The sequence below is a fragment of the Camelus ferus genome, chromosome 8 (assembly GCF_009834535.1).
Source record: "Camelus ferus isolate YT-003-E chromosome 8, BCGSAC_Cfer_1.0, whole genome shotgun sequence".
In the NCBI taxonomy this organism is placed as follows: Eukaryota; Metazoa; Chordata; class Mammalia; order Artiodactyla; family Camelidae; genus Camelus; species Camelus ferus.
The window spans coordinates 61106111-61122532 of NC_045703.1; the positions used below are offsets into that span (position 1 = coordinate 61106111).

At 41.1% G+C, this 16422-nt stretch overlaps 1 protein-coding gene across 4 annotated transcripts in view; it reads left to right on the forward strand.

Moving 5' to 3' along the window:
* Positions 1-1580: 1580 nt before the first annotated feature.
* The window catches only part of CCDC170 (coiled-coil domain containing 170), an 81713-nt gene continuing 66871 nt past the window's right edge, over positions 1581-16422 (forward strand). For 3 of the 4 annotated variants that reach the window (XM_032485176.1, XM_032485177.1, XM_032485178.1), the window contains exon 1: positions 1769-2160. In XM_032485176.1, coding sequence (XP_032341067.1) covers positions 2086-2160 — 75 coding nt within the window. In that variant the 5' untranslated portion in view covers positions 1769-2085. Of the gene's footprint in view, positions 1651-1768; positions 2161-16422 lie in introns of those variants that run through there. The other variant, XM_032485179.1, reaches the window with a different exon arrangement.

Here is a 16422-nt window from a genome sequence, read left to right on the forward strand (position 1 = left end):
CCTCCTCGCCCCACCTGCTTCAACTACCATCACACCCAGAGTTACCCCAACTGCCAGCCTACATATTCTGTCACCATAGTGCCAGCTTGGAGTCTCAAATTACAGTCCCTTCCAGGGTCCAACTCAGACTTATATCCAGACTCAGGGTCCTCCTCTCCTCTTTCAAAAGACACATCATCAGATGCTGCCTTGAAGAGTCACTTGGCTCGTGTCTTGACATTGCATTTCCATATTGTTCGAAGGCATCTGGGGAGGGGTCAGGCCAGGTACTTTTTCTGCTCCCACTTACCACAAAAGTACATGGTTTTTACATAGAGAAAAATCTGTTTAACGCTGCTTAAAAAATTTTTTTTATTGTATTTTTTTCCAGCTTTACTGAGGTATAATTGACACATAAAATTGTAAGATATTTAAAGTGGGCATAGTGGTGATTTGATACAGGTCTACATTGTGAAAGGATTCCTCTTATCTGGTTGATTAACACATCCATCACCAACACTGCTTTTTAAAGACTATTCGAATTCATATCTTTTGTTGTCATGAAGAAGTTACAGGCTTAACCAGAGAGACCAGAATTAGACTTTATAAAATTGAATTCTGAAACAACTGATGTAAAGCTAAAAGAGAAGGGACTTTCTCAGGTTGGTTCTCTTCCAGGTGCTTCAAGGTTTCACCAGCTTTTGTGTTTCCTTGGGCAGTGTCATTTCACCGAAAATTTGACAAGCGTGTAGTGATTCTACTGCAAGGAAAAACTGCGACTTGAACACATGTTTACTACAAACTATACTATTAATAGGAGATTCCTGAAAGTTTCAGTTTCCATTAAGGTTGCTTCAAATGAAAGCACTGAGGTGATTCTGGATTGGATGTATAGCAATATTACCGTAAAATCAAAAGCCATTGTCAAGGCCAAGAAGTCCTCAGAGACAATAACGGATGCAGGAAGGATGGCTGGATGGAATCTAAGAAAAGCTGCCATATGTCTGATTTTATTTAATTGTAGAAGAGCACACGGGTAGGTCTACCAAGGACTTTCAAGTGAGGAGAATGCAGGTCCCATTTTTAGGTTCTGCTACAACAATTGGGGCCTTAGGTTACTCACCTTCCTGTCTTACGGTCTGGGGTCTGATCCTCAGACTGCTACTGACCAGCTGCACGCTACTGGACAATTTATTTCATTTCCCTGGGATTGTTTCCTCATCTTAAAAATGGATTATTCTAATATGCATGCACTTCATCATCTCGTTTTAAGTAATGAGATCATAGTTGGAGAGTACTTAGGACAGCTCTTGAAGGAACACATGGGAGTGTTTTATAACTCGAAGCTATAGTTGTTACTAACACTAGTATTACTATTATTTATATTTCCGTGCAGGGTTGCTGATAAGGTTAAATGAAAGAACGCTCAGCAGGGCAGGCCACATGATTTGCGGATCCCAGTACAAAATAAAAATGTAGGGCCCTTTGCTCAAAAATCATTAAGAATTTCAAGACGGAGACAACAGGGCATTAAACCAGCGCGGGGCCCGTCTGAGCGCAGGGCCTGTACAACTGCACGAACTGCACCCCCAGCAAGCCGGCCACCGGCGCTGGAAGAAGCAGAAGCGCTGGCACACAGTCGGCGCTAAATAAATGCTCGTTCACCTCTGGGTAAGCACGCTCCGACAGCGCGCGCCGCCAGCACCGTTAGCACTGACCCCCTCGTTGTCACTTGTCCTGACCTGAGGACGAGACCCAGAATTGCGCTCCCGGTGGAGTCCCTCGGTGAAGCCCAACCACCAACCCCGCTGTCCCCAGTCCCTGTGGCCGGTGTCTGCCGCTCAGCCGGGCCTCGGCCTGGCGGGAACGCCCTCGGGAAGATCCGGGTCTGCCCGGCGGCCCCGGTCTCGTCTCGGAGGCCCCGATGGCTCGCAGCCCCGCCCGGCCTCCCGGCCCCGCGGGGGCCGCCAGCGTCCGGGCCCCGCCGCCTCGCCGCGGTGTTTGCCGGTTGCCCGAGGAGACGCGCGGCGCGCACCCGCCGGCTCCCGCGCCCGCCTCGCTCCCCGCCGCCCGCGGGTCCGAGCGCGCCGCGGGGCTCCGGCCGCCATGAGCTCTTCCGGCCCCCGGCACCTGCAGCCGCCCAGCCCCGCCGCCTTGGGCGCCTCGTCGCCCGCGCCCGAGGTACGGTCCCAGGTCCCAGCCCGCGGGTCGCGCGCGGGGCTGGCGCCACGGCCCCTCTGCGCCGCGCGAGCGCACTGGGGATGCTCGGCCCGCGTGGCGCGAGGCGCTCCCGATGGGCAAATTTTCCTCTCGGTCGCGTGGGTAGGTCGTAGGCGGAATGTCCCCGCCTTAGAAGGGGACTGGAATTGCCGGCGGCCGCTTAGCTTTAGGAAGTTGAGGGGGCAAGTCGTGAATTTGTGAAGTGCGGCCGGATTTGAGATTGTACCAGTTTGCTTCTCTTGGCCATTTAAACGGGTTAAAATTTAAAGACAGCATGTCTGGCTTCTGTAGCGCCTTCTGAACTCCCAGCCCCCGGAGCAAATCTTGCTTAACGTTGAGCTTAACACTATTTAGCTACTAAGACGTGTTTCAGAGCAGTTTTTTTGTCAAACTCTGAGGTAGTAGGACTAACCAGTGTTGAGCAACGTCGCTGGCCTTTTCGTTGCTAATCACTCCAGAAACAACAATTAAGCTGTGGTTGCGTGCATTTACTCTTACTCCCAGGAGGCACTCAGGCACTGGGGACTCTCAGGCTCAGCTTGAGTCGAGTATTCGCTTCTGGACCTGGCACCACCAGGCATAGAGTATGTCGGGGTGGTTGCCAGAGACGGAGGAATTCTGTTCAGCGGAACTGCTAACCTAAGAGGTGTCCTTAGCCCAGCCATGCCGACCACAGAAATCCCCGGGGCACGCTCTTCGATTCAAAACAAGGGGTGGATTCTCCAGCAGGCTATGGGAATTATTCTAATATTCAGCAGCTTTGATGATTTCCTTACATCTGACCCAAGAGTGCCTTATATCTGCCCTATATTTAGATTTTTCTCAATCCTCGTATTTATGTGTAAAATTAGTACCGTCTTGTACAAATGCAATTAATTTTTCTTCCGTTTGACGTTTGCAAATATTATCCCTATCTGGTGTCCTGTGTGAGTTAAGAATATTAGTCTATGCTTAAGTATGTAGAATTTTTATATTATTTATGTTTGGTTGGGAAACAAATCGAAAATAAATTACAGACCTCCTCGCCCTTCATCCCTAAATACTCTCGTGTGTATGTCCTGAAAACGAGGGCATTCTCTGACCAGAACACAGTGATCAAATTCAGGGTGTTTAACAGTGTTGTGATAGTATTATCTAATGCACACTATCTGCTAAAATTTTGCCAATTGTCCTAATAATCCCCATTTGCTGCAATTTTTTTTTCATTTCAGGATCACACGTTTTATTTAGTGGTGTGTCTTTAGTCTGTGTAAACCTCGGAACAGTTCCTCGGCCTTTCTTGGTCTTCAATGATATGATATCTTTACAGAATCTACGTCATTTGTCCTGTAGAATAGGTTTATCTGATTGCTTTTCACGAGAAGACTTTTGGCAGGAATACAGTATAACTGATGAGTCTCAGTGCGTCACAGCAGAAGGTGCACAGTGTCAGCTTGCCCCACTAGTGTTGATGTTCCTAACTGGTGGCATCTGCCAGTTTTCTACTATAAAGGTGGAAAAATAAATAAGTTTTGATAATACCTGATTGTGTTAAGTAATCTTACTGATTCATATTGAGATTTTTAGGCTAAATTTTACCACCAATAAAATAGAAAAAAACCCACCAAGCTCAAGCTTTTAATTGACCCGAAAGACCTAAATTTTATTGAGAACAAAAGTAGAAGCAAAAGGCCAGCATTTATTACAATTTTTGAGTTTCCAAAATACTTCATCTGAGACGATCTTATAACTCAGGCAAGGCTGGAATTTCCCATTATATAGATGATGAAATAGCTTGCTCAAGTAGCAAATAATGGAGCAGGAATTTAAGAATCTTTCTTTTGAGAGTTCAGTACTTTTCCTGCCACACCATTATGCATTGAAAAACAGATGAAAATAAAATGCAGGGATAGTATGCAGTTGTGTGATGAAGTCTAATACTGCGGGACTGAAGGTATTAGCTTTGGGGTCCAAGCAGTCCTGACTAAACCACTTATTATCTGGGCAAGACATCTCAGAACTTTAGTTTCTTCATCTGAAACATGGGATCATACTACTTATCACTGTAGTTTGGGTATTTCACAGTTAATATATGTAAAGCACTTAATAGAGTGACAGAATAAATACTTCTTAATGTTAGCTGTTTTTATTCTTCATAACTTTTGGAATGTGCCTTGCATCAGCAATACCACTACCACACAGTGCTGTGACCATCCCTGACACCTCCATCAATACCTCCTCCACCACTTTAACAGTCAGTTATTGAGGGTCTGTGTGAGGGACTAAGAATACAAAAATGAATTTGACGCAGTCCCTGCTCTCAGTGAAGAATCAAGGAGTCTACAGTAACACATAACATGACTGATTCATTGGTATTCTCCATGCACCAAATTTAATGTTGCATTTTTCTCAAGTTGAGTTTACCCCTAATTAAATCATCAGCAGAGCTTTACTAAGCCAGAAAATGTGATGAATCCTAAGAGCAATATTATGTGAACCGAAGTGTAACCGCTCAAGCACAGAGGACGGAAACATGCTTGGGGGAAATTTGCAAATGTCACTTTGAGCAGAACAGTGTAACTTTGCCTTGCGTTTGAAATCAGATATGGAAGCTGAAAAATGTTACCAAATGATGTAAAGTAGTATCACCAGTCAGCAAAAATCTCCAGCAGTCATTTGGTAAAAAGTACTTGGATTTGGACTCCGAGGCCACAAGCCTGTGGAGCTACTTTGCTATGTCCGTGTTTTCACATTTTTGGGAGACATAAACTAAAGTTATGGCTCCCGTATATACCACTGTTAAGGAATTGAGCAAGATTCTTTCCTCTCTGTAAAGCATGGGTTAATGAGAATAGCTGTTGGACGGGGTTGTTAATGAGAAGCAAATGTAAATAGCAACACAGTCTATCAACAGCTACTGTTCCTTAAAGCGCAGGACTTACAGCTGGTCCTGTATAATTATGGGGAAAGTCACGTCAGTTTTTTTTTATTTCCCCACCATTTCAACCTTTTAAAAATTGTGGTAAAATACACATCACATGAAATTTTACCACCTTAACCATATTTAAGTGTACAGTTCGGTGGCATTAAGTACAGTCACATTATAGTGCAGCCATCACCACCATCTCTTTCTAGAACTCTTGATGTTGCAAAACTGAAACTCCGTACCCACTAAGCAGTAACTTTGCATTCCCTCCTCTCCTCAGCTCCTGGCAACCACCATTCTGTTTTCTGTATCTAAATTTGACTACTCTGGTTACCGCATGTAAGTGGAATCATACAGTATTTGTTCTTCTGTGACTGACTTGTTTCATTTAGCATAATGTCCTCTAAGATTCATACATGTTGTAGCACATGTTAGAACTTCCTCCCTTTTTAAGGCTGGATGATATTCCATTGTATGTATATACCATGTTTTTGTTTTCCCATTCATCAGTCCACAGACACTTGTGTTGTTTTATTGTGAATAATGCTACTATGATCATGAGTGCACAAATGTCTCTTTAGGATCTTGCTTTCAATTCTTTGGGATATAAGAATTGCAATTGCTGGATTATACGGTAATTCAATTTTTAATTTTTTGAGAAACTGCTGTACTATTTTCCATTGTGGCTGCCCCATTTTACATTCTCATTAGCAATGCACAAATGTTCCAGTTTCTCCACATCCTGTCCTTTCTTTTCTTTTCATTTCTCTTTTCCTTTCTTTCTTGTAGCCATCCTAGTGTGAGGTGGTATCCATTTCCGCTTTTTAAAGAACAATTTCCTCTCTCTTCTGGTTTGCTCTTTCTTTGGTTGTTGTTATTTTTCCTCCTCTTAATCAAACTCAAATTTAAGAAAAGATCTGAGTCTAATCACATATCTTCATATGAATTTACGTCAGAGGCTTCCCTAGTCTAGGTATAAAGAAAAAAACCTAAAGCTTTCCCAAAAGGTAAGAACTGAGAGGAAAAGAAATAGAGAAAGCTAAGAAAAAAGACAAAATGATGATGAAAAGAAATACAAATATATTAGTAATTATAATAAATATAAATGGATTAAATGCTTCATTAACTGACAAAAATGTCAAATTGAATTTTTAAAAAATATTCAGGTGTATGCTTTTATGAAAGACTGTGTAAACAAAAGTATATGGGGAAAAATATATGGAAAAGTTGAAAGCAAAGTGTATGAAAAGATTTACTAGGCAAATAATAAGCCAAAGAAAGCTTGTTAGATATATTATACAAAATACTTTTAAGGCAAAAAAAAAAAATTACTAGAGTTCATTATAATGATAAAAAAATTGTATCAGTATCACATAGCGATGAAAAATTTTATTCATCAGGAAGTAGTAACAGTTCTAAGTGTTCTATGCATCTAATAATGGCTTCAAAATATATAAAACAAAAATTAACAGAAGCAAAAATCTATAAGGAGAACTAGACAAATCAATGACAATAGTAGAACATTTTTAACATAGTGTCCGAGAGATCCACCAAACAAAAATTTAGCAAGGGAACCATTTAAAAAGCTAAAATTACAAACTTGCTTAAGTCATTATGAAGAAGAAAAGTATATGAATTATTTGGGATATGGCTGTGAAAGTTAATAGGGTGAGTTTTTCCCTTTGTCCAAGGAAACAAATACCTTTCTTTAGACTATGAAGCAATCAATTGGACAAAATCCTACAAAGTTTACTCTATTGCTAGGGATTGAACTAGGTAAATAATTAAATGTTTTCCTTTGTTTAACAAAAAAGAGCTTTATACTATCAAAAAAAAATGATAATTTGATCCTGAGAAAACATTAGACAAACCCACCTTGAAGGATTTTCTACACAGTATCTGGCCAGTACTCTTCAAAAGTGTCAAGGCTGTGATTGACAGAGACTAAGGAGATGTGACAGTTAGACGCAATGTGGGAGTCTGGATTGGCTCTGGGACCAGGAAAAGGACATTACTAGAAAACTGGTGAAATTTGAATAAGATCTGTAGTCTGGTGAATATCATTGTACTAATGTTAATTCCCTGGCTTTAGTATACCTCAGTTATATAAGTAATTAACATTAGGGGAAGCTGGGTAAAGGGTATACAGAATCTCTCTGTTCTAATTTTGCAACATTTCTCTAAGTCTAAAATTATTTCAGAATAAAAAATTTAAAAAGCTAATGAGAACCAGTTAATTCATTTATCTATCCAACTTTGTCTGTTTTAACTACAACACTTGGTTTCTCTTGGTATCTAATGATTCTTTTGTTTACCACCTGGCTTTAGAATGCAGCATGAGAGAAAGCATTCAAAGAACAGGTAGGAAAAAGAACTTTTTGAACACCAAACAAAGAGCAAATTTTTCCTTTCATAGTTTAAAAAAGTTGTGTGTTTATTTACTCAGTGTTACCAAATGTAATGGGTAGTGCATTCGGAACAATAGTGAGTGCTCCTTGGTTTGAACTTGAATTAAGTGGACTAATTATAAAGACATTTTTCTGTGTTCAAGGACAATTAAAAACATTTAATTGAAAAAAGGAGTAACATTTGCTGTACTAGGAATTGTTTATGCTAGGTTTCTTACCCAAGGTTTCTTTTCGCTTTGTTTTGCTTCCAAATTTTTTTTTCCTTTGAAATTGGTGCTTTGATCTCAGGCAGAGAAGTTCAAAGGCATTGCTGAAGTGGACCAGTAACACTGCACTCTTTCTCTTACTCATATCAGCACCAACTATTGATTATGGCTTCTATCTCTACATGTTTAGATAGTACTTGAATAAAATATTTTAAGTATTGCTAATCAAAGGAAATGTATGAATTCTCTCTCTGAGTAATTGAAATAACTCCCTTTTGGTTGACTCGATTTACCCTTATGCTCTCCCTCCTCAGTCTTCCCTGTTAGCTTTGTACAGAAATGTATTTTTCAGCATTTTTAGGTCATCGTCATCTAATCTCAATGTCAGTAATAAGGGGAATGATGTCAAGACCTGACTATAATTAGCACATTTCCCTAAGTCTTTTCTACTTGAGGGTAAATGAAACGGGGAGAGTGGAGTATCCAAAAAGGAAGCCTTGATGGTGAAATTTTGTGAGTGTCTGGAGTAAGCGAAAAAATAAAAAATTTGCTTAGTGAGTCATATGTTGGGTGAGTCACCCATTCAGCAAAGGCTTGTCGAGTCTTAGGCACCAAAGATATGGAAATTCTTTCCTTCAGCAGTTAAAAAAGTAAGGGTTTATTCTAAAGCAGGCTCTGTTTTAGTTGAGGTCCCACTCTCCTAAACGTTATATATTTTAGTGGGGGAATAGATAGTAAAAGGAAACAAATGGATAAACAAGGTAATTTCAAAGTGTGCTAAATGCTTTGAAAAATAATAAAGCAGGGTAGCAGCATCAAGACTGCCTGTGGTGGAGGTGGGTCTGCTTTGGGTAGAGTGGTCTGATGGACTCTCCCCCGAGATGACAACTACGCTGAGTGGACGGTGATGCTGCGATGCAGTGTTTTCAGATATAACAAGGGCAACTCCCTTAGGGGGAATGAGGGCAGTGTGTTTAAAAAGAGTCCAGTTTGTAGCATGTGCCTTCGTTTGGGTATGTCTCATGTTTCCTCATCCTTAGATTCAAGTCACTTTTGGCATTTATAGTGATTCTATATGAGAGATGCTCTGTTCTTCTCAGTGCATCATGTCAGGAGCCTCATGTCAGTTCATCTTATTATCGATGTTATGAAAGGCAAAGAAAGGCTGAGAAGCAAATTAAACTGACTAAAAATACCTGACAATACAAGCAACACACTTATAGTCGCTCTAAGGAACGTTAGTGAGATAATCGGTGAATAATGTGGTATCTTTTTAAAATTTCTTGAATTTGACAGTTGTATGCAATGGAATGTCCTTATTTTTAGGAGATACATGCTGATGTGTTCAGGGGTGAAAGGCTGTGATGTCTGCAAATCACTCAGATGATCCAGCAATCATGACTGTAATGTGCAGAGAGAAAGGAATAAATCAAATGTGACAAACTGTTCTCACCATTGGTGAATCTAAGTGAAGCAGATCCTTGATTATTCTTGCAACTTTTCTATAAGATTGAAATAAAACTTAAAAAAATTCTGTGCCTGCTGCAAATCGGGTTACTAAGTAGAAGATGCTGTTTCTAAGTATTGAGCTTACGGTATAGTTATTAAATAGTAAATTAAGTAATAAATAAAAATTCGAAAAAGGAAGGAGGCATTGTGGCTGGAATAAAGTTATGGTCTCAGAATAGGGTCTAGAAAGGAAGACAAACAAGCCGTTCGTTACACAGGGTGCTCTACTAGACAAGGGGAGGGATGGGGAGAGGTGCGGGTAGGGGAGGCTTCGCTGAAGTTACTAGGGTGGTGGTAGGGGGACGATGTTGACTTTGAAGTGCCAGCAGGATGTGGGTGATGTTCAGTGACAGATGGAAATGTGAATCTTTAGCTAGAGATGCAGGTTGCAGAGCCATCAGTTACTACAAGTGGTTGAAATCTCTGGAGGGCATCAAGTAGACCACTGAGGGTGTCTCGAATGATGGAGAGAGAACCTCAGAGAATACCAGGCTAAGGAGTGGGTGGAGGAGGAGGAGCTGCTGGAGGGACTGAGAAGGGAAGGTCAGATAAGTCAGAGAAAGGAGAGGTGCTTAGGAGAGTGGTGGTATCAGGGGTGAGTCAGGAGAGTTCAGGGAGGGTGTGCTTTTTGTGGCAAATGCCAAAGGGAGGTCATGGCCGATAAGGAGTAAAAGTGTCCCCTGGACTTGGTGGTTGGGGCCATCATCCCCCAGGAAGTAAAGTTTCAGCTGAGCTTTGGAAGGTGAGTAGGTGTTCGCCAGGCAAAGGGTAGGTGCTGGGAGTGTTGGATGAGTTTCCTCCACGGCACCAAGCATGGGTGAAGGCGGTGGGATGGGAAGAAGTGAAGTCCGTTCAGGCAACTGGAGAAGCCAGTGTGGCTGGGGTGGCTGGAGGAGACGGTGAGGCGAGGACGTCAGTGGGGATTGGAGTTGGTAGGGTAGGCAGGGGCTGATTCTGTAGGACTTTATAGGAGTTTGGATTTTGTCCCGAGGGCAAGGGGGAATCCCTGGAGAATTTCAAGTCTTGGGATATAATGGACAGTTCTACATTTTGAAAAGATCACTCTGCCTATAAACGGATTAGAGGCTGGGTGGCGGGGGATGAGGCAGTAAATTTGACGTTGAGGAGACTGGGCAGGCCATTATGGTAACCTCGACTTGGATGGTGGACAAGAGGCCTGAGAGTGAATAGTTATTTAGGTGTGAGAATCAACAAGAGAGTTGCATTGAAACTGTGAGGAGGGAGAGATTGCAAAGGTTTGTGGTTTGAGGAACCAGGTGGATATTTGGTGCCATTTCACTGAGACGAGAAAGGACAGGTTGGTGCAAAATAGCATGAGTTCAGTTTTATGCATGTTGGGTGTGAGGGCCTGTCCAGTATCCATGTCACATCCAGGAAACAGTTAGCTAAGGAGATCCTGAGCCCAAAAGACAGGTTTTGGCTGGGGATCGTCTTATATTTGGGGCATGTCACCATCTAGATGGTTCATGAAATTATGAATAAAGGAAGTCCAGAGAAATAAGAGGCTTTCCAGGGAGGGTGTAAGAAGGAATTTTTAAATTAACATTGAAGTTTACCATGTAATGGTTGAGGGGAAGCAGACCAAGGGAACTGAGAGGCTATGGAGGGAACTCATCTATTTCTTCCTAGTATAGGCACCTCATAAGAAAATCATTTGCTCATCGATTTATTCATTTATTGAGCAAACATTTGTTGGCCTAAAAAGAATATTAACCAGGGAGTCAAGAGACTTGGCTCTTTTTTTTTTTTTTTTAACTCTGTGTGTGTGTGTGTGTGTGTGTGTGTGATAATTAGGTTTATTTAAATATTTATTTTAATGGAGGTACTGGGGATTGAACCCAGGACCTCATGTATACTAGGAATGCGCTCTACCACTGAGCTGTACCCTCCCTGCTGACCTGGCTCTTATTGACTGAAATGAGCTGATTTTGTTGTCTTGAGCTCATTCTTCACCCTCTCTGTCTGGTTTCTGTATGTTGTAAGGTTAATTTCCACCCTACATCTTCTAGGAAATATTAATAAATAAATCATAACTTCCAAAATAATTTGAGGAGGCTTAGAACAGAATTATATATAAAACAGTAAGTTAGAAGGTGTGGTATAAGCCAGCCCTACCATGTGCTAAACGTGAGACCTTGTGAACATGACTTAATTAATCCTTCTAGGCCTCAGTGCCCTCTTTGTGAAAATGGGAATATTACTGCTGATTATGGCTTTTTGATCAAGATAGTGGACTGAGTACCTGCGTACATACGTGTCCTCTGCTTCTCTAAACCCGATTCAAAGAGAAGAAAAAAATAGAAAACAGAATCATTCTCTAATGCTGCTGGGAATAACACCAGATTAAAAAAAAATTTTTTTTAACCATCCTGGAAAATACAAAGGCAGTGGCATCGTGGTGGTAAATAAATGGCACAGGAGAAGGTAGCAGTGGAGGTAGAACGTATTTCTCAGAGACCTCGGGAAGGTTCCATGCTTGGAATTGGCAGATGTGGATATGGATTAGGAAGTGGGAAGAAATCAGGCTGATTAATTGATGAACAGAACGTGGACTGGCTGCCTTCGTCCTCGGCGCCCCTCCGCTGCCTGAGCTTTGGACCCACCTGCTCCTACTTCCTGCTTTTCAGCCTGCAGTCTGTGGTGGGTGGGATGTTTGTGTCCTCCCCAAATTCATATGTTGAAGTCCTGACCCCTCAATGTAGCAGGAAGTGGGGCCTTTGGGAGGCACTTAGGTTTAGATGAGGTCACAGAGGTGGGCCCCCCCATGATGGGATTAGTGTCCATATTAGATGAGGAAAGACTAGAACTCTGCCTGCCATGTGAGGACACAGCGAGAAGGTGGCCATCTGCAAGCCAGGAAGAGCGTTCCCACCAGGAACTGACTAGGCTGGCACCCTGATTTTGGACTTCCCAGCCTCCAGAACTGTGAGGAAGCTGTCTGTTGTCGAAGCCACTCGTCTGGGGGACTTTGCCATAGCAGGCTGAGCTGACTAATAGTCAGCCTGTGCTAAGTTAGCAGAACCACTCATGCGCTCAAAACTCACACCCAGCACTGCCCATTTAGGGCAGAGGCCTTACAAACAAATATGAAGTGCTATTACGGTGGAACATAATGGACATTGTCTTTAATCTCACAAACTTTCTTCATATGAAAGTTTCTCATGACATATATCCTTAAAGGCTGAAGTGTCTTAAGCTGTCCCTCAGGGAAGATACTTACCTAGAGAAATACTCTTTCTGCCACTCTAATTTACAGACTCTGAAGCTGTGCTTAGCTGACTTGCTTCTGTTGCTTTTCGCTGATGTTTTGATTGTCTTCAGGTTTTGAGCTACGATGGAGAGCTCTCTGGTGAGTGACTGAAGTACGAATACATATATAGTGAGTATAAGGCTTAGAAACGATACAACTTAGGTGGGTAAAAATTTTGTAACATTTTATAACAAGCTCAACTTAGCTCAGAAGACATTATTTCCTCTCCTTAGAAGAAAAATACCATTTTGTCAATTCAAGGAAATTTATTACAATAGTTTCCCTCACTCCCTTTCCCCTTAGGTAAACTAAGTTTTTGCAGGTGGAGTTGGTTATGAGTATCTTGGGGAGCGGTGGTGGGCGGGGAGCACTGGGCTGAACACCATCCTCTGTCTGTTTGGTCCCAACTTCCCTCATGGACTCTGGCAGCCATCTCTGCTGAGGTCCTTGGCTTTGCCCTGTTCCTGAAGGTCCACCCATGCTCTCCGCTCTTTATTCCCATCCCAGGTCCCTCTAAGTTCGTTGTCTTATTTGCACCTACCTTTTTGCCTTACTTGGGAAGACGGGACACCAGGATATGCCTGAGAAGTGGATGCTGGAGGTGGGGCTACCCTCAAGCCTAATTGGTACAACACTCAGTCATCGCCACTGGTTCTGTGCCCAGGAGCTGCACTGTCTTTGGGGCTGCTATGAGAGGCTTCCCCTCCAGGACCACATCCTGGGAGCAAGGGCATTAGCTGGCGTTTTCATTCTTCCTTCTATCCCCCATCACTCATTGCAGGTGTTATGTCCTAAGAGGGCTGGCAACATCTAAGCCCTGGTCATGTCTTTCTCCAATTCTTCTTTTCCCATGTATTTGAGCCACACTTTTCTCTGGATTTATTTAGAATCAACAGTTAGAATTTTAGGGAATAGCTGCCAAAACCAGTGATTATGGTTTTGGCCATGTTGATTGTTAAATGTTTCTTTCTGATAGTAATTAATACATATTTTAAGGCCATTTCTAATCTGTGATTTTAAAACCATGCCACTTGGGTGAAGAAGCATGTTTACATTTCTGTTCCTAAAGGCAAATGGGCAGGCTGGCATTTACTTATAAGCAAAATTAAAATATTTAGATTTATTCAAGTTTACAAAGCTAGATTTGTTCAAGATTCAGGTGATGCAGCTTTGTTTTACATCGTCATGCCCTCAAGACAATTTATTTCTTCTCTAGTCTGGCAACGATATTTGCATGAGTTTTTTTAAAAATTTTTTTGAAGTATAGTCGATTTACAATGTTGTGCTAGTTTCTGGTGTACAGCATAGTGATTCAGTTATACATATATATAGTCCTTTTCATATTGTTTTTCATTATAGGCTATTACAAGGTATTGAATATAGTTCCCTGTGTTATAAATAGGGCCTTATTTATCTATTTAATATATAGTAGTTAGTATCTACAGTTTTATCCAGTTTATCCCTCCCCACCCTCTCCCCCCCAGTAGCCATGTTTATTTTCTGTGTCTGTGAGTCTCTCTCTCTTTTTGTAACCTTGTGTAATAGCCTGGTATCAACCTCAAAATCATACTTTTTTGAAAATACAGAGTGTTATGGTTACTTTTATGTGTTATTTTGGCTAGGCTAAGGTATTTTATTTTTATTGAGGTGTAGTCAGTTTATAATGTTGTGTCAGTTTCTGGTATACAGCACAATGCTTTAGTCATACATGAATATACATATAAAAGCTAAGATATATGGCCAAATACCAATCTCTATTTCACTGTTGAAGGTATTCTTTAGGTGAGATTAAAATTAGATCAGTAGATTTGAGTAAGACAGATTACCCTCCATAATGTGGGCGGGCCTTGCCCAGTCAGTTGAAGGCCTGAGAAAAAAAGACCACAAGAAAGAGGGAATTCTGCTTCCAAACTGTCTTTGGACTCAAGCAACAACATCAGCTCTTCCCTGGATCTCCAGCCTGGCAGCTTATGGTGCAGATTTCAGACTTGTCAGTGCCCGCAATCATGTGAGCCAATTCCTTAAAATAAATCTCTCTCTCTCTCTCTCTGTATATGTACACATTCTATTGGCTCTGTTTCTCTGGGGAACCCTGACTAATACACAGGATAACTTCATTGCATCCTTCCATGCTAGAGGAGTTTGTTAGAACAAATGGGTTTGTGGTCCACCACAAAGGACAGTGCAGCCAGGCCTGTGGGTGCTTCACACACAGCACAAAGGTTAATAATGAACAGCAGAAAACTGGGGAGAGTGTGTTGTATTTACTGCCTGATTTGCTAGAGAGGCACGGCTGATCGATCCATCAGTGCCACTGGGGACCACCATATTTTAAGGGACCCATGAGAATGTTTTAATTTCTTCTAAAATCAAGAGAGAGAGGGAAAAAAAGCTTTTAAGTTGAAAAAAATATTTTAATACATAATATTTTGATATGTTCCTCTTTATACCAATCAGTTATAAAATATAATTTTAATAGCTTTATGGAGGAAAGAGACCATGAAGGTAAAAGTACATGTGACCCACAAAAGTTATAATGTGGCCTAGTAGGGAGATGAAACTGTGTGTAGAAACATTGTATAGAAAGCATTGATAAGCAACAGAAGATATGTTACTAAGAGGTAAGTAAGAGAAATTTTTGTCTCCAGTTATATTGGGATATGATTGACCTACAGCACTGTGTACGTATAAGGGGTACAGCATAATGACTTGAGATAAATATATTGTGAAGTAATTACCACAATAATTGTAGTTAAATTAACATCCATCATCTCTTGTAGATACAAAAAAAAAAAAAAGAAAGAAAAGAAAAGTTTTTTCTTTGTGATGAGAACTTCTAGGAGTTTCAAATATATCATATAGCAAGCAGCTTTAACTGTAGTCCTTGTGGTGTACATGACATCCCCAGGACTTATATATCTTATAACTGGAAGTTTGTGCTTTTTGGCTATCTTCACTCAACTGTCCTACCCCTCACACCCCCCACCCTCCTCTGGTAACTGTAAAGCTAATCTCTTTTTCTATGAGTTTTTGTTCGTTTTGGTTTCCACATATGAGATCATATGGTATTTGTCTTTCTCTGTCTGACTTATTTCACTTATCATAATGACTCAAGGTCCATTTGTGTTGCTGCAAATGGCAGGATTTTCTTCTTTTTTTTAAATGGCTGGGTAGTATTCCATTGTATAGATATAGACAGATATAAATATGTCACATTTTCATCCTTATCCATTCATCCATTGATGGACATTTAGGTTGTTTCCATGTCTTGGCTGTTTTAAATAACGCTGCAGAAAAATTTATCTTAAAATTGCTTGCTCCTTCTCCTGTGGGTTGACCTAAAATGATGAGTATTGAAATGAAGTCCAACAAGACTTAAGTCTCCCTATGACAATTTTATGGCGTTAGAGAATTGTTCTTTTGGAAGATGGGTTAAACTATATTTCAGTTCCATTCTAAGAGAAATATTCCTGAGGAACCAATTGAATGGACAACTTAGTGACGTTTGAAACACACCATTCAGCGTAGGCACTAACTTATTGCATTTAGGAAATATTTTCACTTTAAAATAATTTATCAAGTGTTTTACAATAGACGGAGTGGAAAAAATCCCATTTGGGAAGAGTTTTAGAATCATTCATATGTGAATATATACATGTATATTCATGATACCAATGAAGAAAACGTCCCATCTAGTTGTCAACAGATTTTTGTTTCCACTGTTCACTCACGGAAGCTATTCCATATGTGACAACGTTCCCAAATCTGCATTCATTATGAGCCTTGACAGATACACCCAATACCTCCCACAGAGCTAGATCCAATAAAGTGCTGAAAAATTGCTAGTCACTTACAATAGGACCTGAAATTAATTAACTTGCCTGTGAATTTCTCAACTACGAAGTTATCTTGGTAATGTGAACA